Source organism: Ochotona curzoniae, unplaced genomic scaffold (genome assembly GCF_017591425.1).
Source record: "Ochotona curzoniae isolate NIBS_2020 unplaced genomic scaffold, NIBS_Ocur_1.0 contig_2723, whole genome shotgun sequence".
In the NCBI taxonomy this organism is placed as follows: domain Eukaryota; kingdom Metazoa; phylum Chordata; class Mammalia; order Lagomorpha; family Ochotonidae; genus Ochotona; species Ochotona curzoniae.
In genome coordinates this window covers 25,622,732-25,628,441 of record NW_024465573.1, presented here as the reverse complement: position 1 = coordinate 25,628,441, position 5,710 = coordinate 25,622,732, and the positions used below count along the sequence as shown (strand labels likewise).

Sequence of the window (5,710 nt, the reverse complement as noted above, 5' to 3'; positions counted from 1 at the left end):
ACAGAGAGAGGGTTACTCCCATATGGAAAAACACCCAGTCACTGCCTTCAGAACATTCCAAGGCCAGCACTGGAGCTGCCAAGGAGTCTCATCCTGCCTTCCTAAGGCTTCCTAGGAACTTGTGAATACTCGGTTAAAAGAAAGGGGAACAGCCGAAAGGGGTGGCTTTCGCTTCTGCCTTGGAGAGGAAGCCAGGGTGCCCTGGGCGACCACACCCAGAGCCCAGGGTAGGTGTATGCCTGGTCAGTCCGGCCCCTGGCCTGAGGCCCCCTCCTGGGGCTGCTCACCACTCACCCACACCATAGCCTCCTCCTCCACCTTTCTGCATGCCACCCTACCCTAACCATACCTCCCCCCCTTGGCCTCTGATTGGCTGTCCCCCCAGCCTTCTCCACCCACTTTTCCCCCACCCGCGGTGAAAACTGCGGGCCACCGAACCGGTGCAGCAATTGGAGGCGGCGGCGCATCCGGAGGAGGTTGCAGCAGCGCGGGACCCAACCCAGGTGGGAGCGGGAGCCAGGATGAGACCCCGGGGTGCAGGGATGGCTTCTAGGCGCTTCTGCAATCCCCTATGAGGCCCAGAGCTCTCTGCAACAGCCCCAGGGCACCCCAAGAAAGAGCGGTGCAGAGCCGGGGCGGGGGAAGGGACCTTCTTCCCACGCAAGGGCGAAGGAGGTGAGCCAACCGTGGGGACTCGGCCGCACCCTGCGTTTCGTCCTGGAGTGGAGCAGCGGGGGCGGGGGAGAGGGGGACGTTTGTCTGGTGCTGGTGCGTTGGAAGACGCTTGCTGGAGAAGGGCGCCAAGGACAGCCTTGGGTTTTCCCCACGTAGATGTCCCCGCACACCCAGCCGGCAAAGGTGGGGAAGTGGGGAGCGACCTGCGGAGCAGCAGATAGGGGATGGCCAGTTTCAGGGAGCGTCCACGCCGCGACCTGGCCACGACTGGGTGTGGGGCACTCGAGGAAAGGAAACCGCAGTGCCGCGGGCGGGGACTGGGTGACAGGCAAGCCGGCGGGGGAGGGGAGAACTCAAGAAGGATGAGAGAGGGAAGGGACCTCTCTTGGGAACGGGAGGAGTGGGACACGGATAGGAAATCACGGGACTAGGGGAGAGGGCAGAGCTCCGCTGGCACGGAGCCATGGGGTCCCGGAGCTGCGAGGGTCGCATGCTGAACGCGCCCCCAAGCCGCTCCCCGCCCTTCCCAAGCGCTCTCCATCCCCCTCCAGCCTTGTCCTCCTTCATTTCCCTTCTGGCCCTAGCTGCCCCTCCCCTTGCGCCTCCTAGATCACAAATCTGAACCCCTGGCGACTAACCCAGGGTCCTCTCATCAAACCACAAGCTGATCCCCCATAAGAACACCTTCACATGCCGCTCCCCTCCCAGGATCCTAGCCCCACAGCCCAAGCATTGAGTGCCAGGGACTCTGGATTCCCCAAGTGCCGCGCCCTGCCTCCTGAGCCAGCACATCCAAGATCTGCCTAGAGCACTCTGCAGAGCCTTGGCTGGGCTACCTGTTCCATGTGGCCTGGCCAGGATATCTGTCCAGCCCCAGGCTGCAGAAAGAGTGGGACGCTGGGCAGGGAGGCTGCTGGAGCCCAAGGCCAACTGAGACGTGTAGCTCCAGAATCTGGGAAAGCCTTGGTTGATTTGCAATCGGAGGGCACCACGGTCTTTCACCATGCACATTCCATGGCACCTTCATTGAGTACAAGTGTAGGGCCACCCATCTCCCTGACATGAGCCCTAGTCACCAACATGAGCTGATCCTTGCCAGATATGCCATTTTTCTTAACCCTTTGGACATCTAGGTTTCATTCACTCATTCAGTAACTCTCCCTTGAGCATCTGTTCTATGTCAGGATCCATTCTAGGCATCTGGGGAGTTTTCTTCTGCATAAGCAACAGAAAGTCCCTGTCAGGGCGTTTCTAGTCAAGAATTCTGAGACTCAGCTGCACCACGGCATGAACCTCAATACATTAAACGTGGCTGAGACAGCAAATGCTGCATGCCATCTCCCAGAGACGTCTTTCCTGCAGAGAGGGAGAGTGGGAAAGACAAAGGCGTCTGAGAGCAGCTGGCTGTGAGCCTCAGCTCCAACCCGGCCACGCAAGACGTGCACCCCTCTTCCCTCAGCCCCTCAAGCGGAAAAGGGCCAAGGCAGAGGTTGGCTTCCAAAATAAGTGGGGAATGAAGGAAAAGGGCAGGAGGAGAGAGGGGCTTATGTGTCCGCGATGACTCCCCCAGGAAGCACCCTATCGCTGTGCACCCTTCTCCCACCTGTCAGCTGAGTCCCATCTCCTCCCACGCGCAGATCCTGAGCGGAGCTCTTCGCACCATGAACCCAGCCATTGGCATTGCGCTACTGCTGGCAGGTATTGGGCAAGGGGTGGGACTGGCCTGGCCGGCCTCCTGGTGACCTATCCCTCAGAGAGCTCAGGGTCTCAGAGGAAGGAGTGATTGGTGGGGAAGGGGTGAAAAGAGGGGAGAGAAAAGGGCCTTTGTTCATCTCAAGTGGGCTCATCAAGCCAGCTGACCTGACTGCTCCCAGGAGGGTTAGGAAATACCACCTGCTGAGTCCTGCCCCACCCTAGCAAGCTAGGGAACCCAGGAGCCCAAGCATCTCCTGTCCTTGCCACATCCTGTTGATGGGTCCCAGGGCTTACCACAGAGCCAGGGAGCTGGGATCTGCTAGGGATGGGGTGGGGATCAGACAAGCCCCTAGAAATTCTGGGACCCTTCCTGGCCAGACCCCTCTCTTCTTCATGTGGGAGAAATGGGCCCCTGCTCCCAGCATCTACACTCAATTCAGAGGTCGCTGCTGGTGCCAGTCCTGCAGGTATCCCGAGGGCAGAAGGTAACCAGCCTGACAGCATGCCTGGTAGACCAGAGCCTCCGGCTGGATTGTCGCCATGAGAACTCTACCCAGGTGCCTATCCAGCATGAATTCAGCCTGACCCGGGAGAAAAAGAAGCACGTGCTGCATGGCACCTGGGGCGTGCCTGAGTACTCATACCGTTCCCGCACCAACTTCACCAGCCGGTACAACATCAAGGTCCTCTACCTAGCCAACTTCACCAGCAAGGACGAGGGCACCTACACCTGCGAGCTCCGCCTCTCAGGCCAGCCCACCCAGAGTTCCCACCAAAATGTCTCTGTGTTCCGAGGTGAGTCCCACCTCCCCTTTGCTTCCTCACCACCCCTACCACCTCCCCTCCCTCAGGGCCAAGTGAGCTGGGACCACCAGTAGGCCAGGTGGGATGGGGACCATGTTAGGGCCTGCAGTGTGAGTGGGTTAGAGGGACAAAGAAGCAGGCAGAGGGGTGCAGGGACAACATCAGCTCTCTCGCCCCTGGTCCTATGATGCAGATTAACAGGCTTTTCCCAACATGCTATGTGTTCAGGGGCTCCTGTAATGGAAAAGGTGGTTGGCTCTGTCAGACCAGGTTGGTCCTGGCTGCAGCTGAGACACTATGGTGTCTTCTGCCTCCCAGAGGGAGTCCTGGTCCCTCCCCTCACTCACCCTGTTCCCTCTCCACAGACAAGCTGGTCAAGTGCGAGGGCATCAACCTACTGGCTCAGAACACCTCCTGGCTACTGCTGCTCCTGCTCTCGTTGTCGCTGCTCCAGGCCACGGATTTCATTTCCCTGTGACTGGTTGGGTCCACGGAGGATACAGGAAGCCACAAGGCCCAGTGCAGTGATCCTGCTTCTCTGAGTCTGCCAACCCCCACCCCTGGCACAGCTGGGGAAGAAATGGGGATCCCACCCTTTATAAGGAACCCCAGTGCTGCATGCCATCATCCTCCCCCCTCTTCAGCCCGCACGCACGCTGCCAACTGTCTCGCCATCTTTGTTCAAAAGCTGCTTCTGTCTGGTTGGCTTAGGGTTTAGCTTTTCTGTCCTTTTGGCACTTGTAACAAGGGAAGCCAGGCTGGGGGAGCCAATGGAGAGTGAGAGCGTAGGAGGAGCAGTGGGTATAGAGAGGGCTCCAGCTGGAGCAGAAGTTAGGAGAAATCTGGAGGAAGAGGAAAAGCAGTGGGCCTGGGCCTAGCACAACCATGCTCTGGCCAAGACCCCTGTACAGCGGCAGGGAGAGCACTCAAGACCCCAGAGGCAGGGGCACCCCCTAGTGGGGCATAGTGGTGCCCATCATATGCCTCCAGGAGCCATCTCAGCCACACCAAAAATAAGCCTTGCTAGCACCATGGCACAAGTCCTCCCAGGGACCTTGGGCCAAGGACTGCACCTGTGACCATGAAGATACAGGCCAAATAAAGTGGTCAGAGGTTTCATTGTTGCCCTCACCTACAGATGCAACAAAGCAAGATCCCATGTCCCTTCCTGCCTGGGCCAGCAGTTAATAGGGTAGCAGAAGAAAGTAAGCTTCCTCTTCAGCTGTCCCCAAGCTCCCAGAAGCTTCCAGAACTCAGACATGGAGCCACCAAGTCAGGCAGGTGTGGCCCCAGTGTCCATGGCAGGAGGAGGTCTCCCTCATCCACCAGTGCCAGCCCCTGCCACCTGGGGTTTGAACCCTTCAGACAGCCCCCTCCCCATCAGGACCCTGAGGTGAGCTGTGGAGTACACTGTGACCTCCCTGGGCAGATGGCTGCTCCCCTAGCACCCAGCACCCAGCCCCAATCCACTGCTCTGCCCACCCCATCCCAGTGTAGTGCCACCACAGCTTATGACATCTCACCGAGAAAGTACAACACACAATAAAATCGAGTCTGTTCAGCTTCTCTGCTCAGCTCCTCCATGCCGCGCAGGCCCACCCTCCACTTTGGGAGACATCGGGGACCCTCACCTCTTCTTCTCCCCTTGTGTCCCCTGCCCCCAGCACTGTGGCAGCTCCCACTCCCAGGAACCCACGCACACGCCTGCCTGCCGGGCGTCTGTGTGGGAAGACTCCAACATGACATGTTGGCCCCAATCAATAAGTGTTCCCAGCTTGCCGACTCCCCTGGGCTGGGACAGCACGCTCTGGGTCACACAGGATTGCGTCACTTTGCTGGCACGTGCGCAAGGGTGTGGGGCATCTTTTCTTCTCAGCCCTGGGCTCCCTAGCTGAAAAGCCCAGGACTGGGGGAAGGGTAGACATGAATCTTAAAGACAGAGACATGCATAACCACCAAGGAAAGCTCTGAAGATGAGTAATGTCCCCTGGGGAGAGGTGGGGGGATGCAGAACCCTGCCTCAGGCTCCCTTTCCAAGAAGTCATCTGTGAAAATAGGGTCACGCTGCCCAGGGCTGACAACCTCAAAGGGATCACAAGGCAGGTGCCCCATTACTACAGGAGCTGGCAAGGCAACCCCAAGGGCTGGGCAGTTTAGATGAGTGAATTCCTCCAAGTTCACGCCAGAGGCTCACGTTCTCCCTGCTACCGCGTAAGGCAGCTTTAGCCTTGCCAATGAGCCGGAAGATGATACCCAATGAGGGCAAGATAAGGGCAGGAGGAAGAGAAGTTGCGTGGGTACACTTGAGACTTGGTCCCTCCTTGTTGATCCTGTACCAAAGAAAGGCATCCTGGTGGGAAGAGACTTCATGGCAGAACAGAGCTCTGGTGCCCAGGGCTTGTGAGTCCCAACCCTGAGGTGGCAAGAGTTACTGCTCCAGGGAAGGCATATAGCACAGTGGTTAAGCCGCACCTTGGGGTGTCTGCCGGCTACATCAGGGTGCCTGGTTCTGTTCCCAGGCATTCCACTTACGATC

At 58.6% G+C, this 5,710-nt stretch overlaps 1 protein-coding gene across 2 annotated transcripts; it reads left to right on the top strand.

Annotated features, from left to right (window-relative positions):
* The first annotated feature begins 290 nt into the window (after positions 1 to 290).
* THY1 (Thy-1 cell surface antigen) lies at positions 291 to 4,740 on the top strand. Of its 2 annotated transcripts, XM_040977123.1 has the most exons (4): positions 291 to 503; positions 2,313 to 2,373; positions 2,830 to 3,165; positions 3,540 to 4,740. In XM_040977123.1, the coding sequence occupies exons 2-4, from the start codon at positions 2,337 to 2,339 to the stop codon at positions 3,650 to 3,652; spliced, it is 486 nt and encodes a 161-aa protein (XP_040833057.1). In that variant the 5' UTR covers positions 291 to 503; positions 2,313 to 2,336; the 3' UTR covers positions 3,653 to 4,740. The 2 variants fall into 2 exon arrangements, with proteins under 2 accessions (XP_040833057.1, XP_040833058.1); XM_040977124.1 differs by lacking the exon at positions 291 to 503 and having other exon boundaries at positions 2,337 to 2,365; positions 2,864 to 3,165.
* Positions 4,741 to 5,710: the final 970 nt, after the last annotated feature.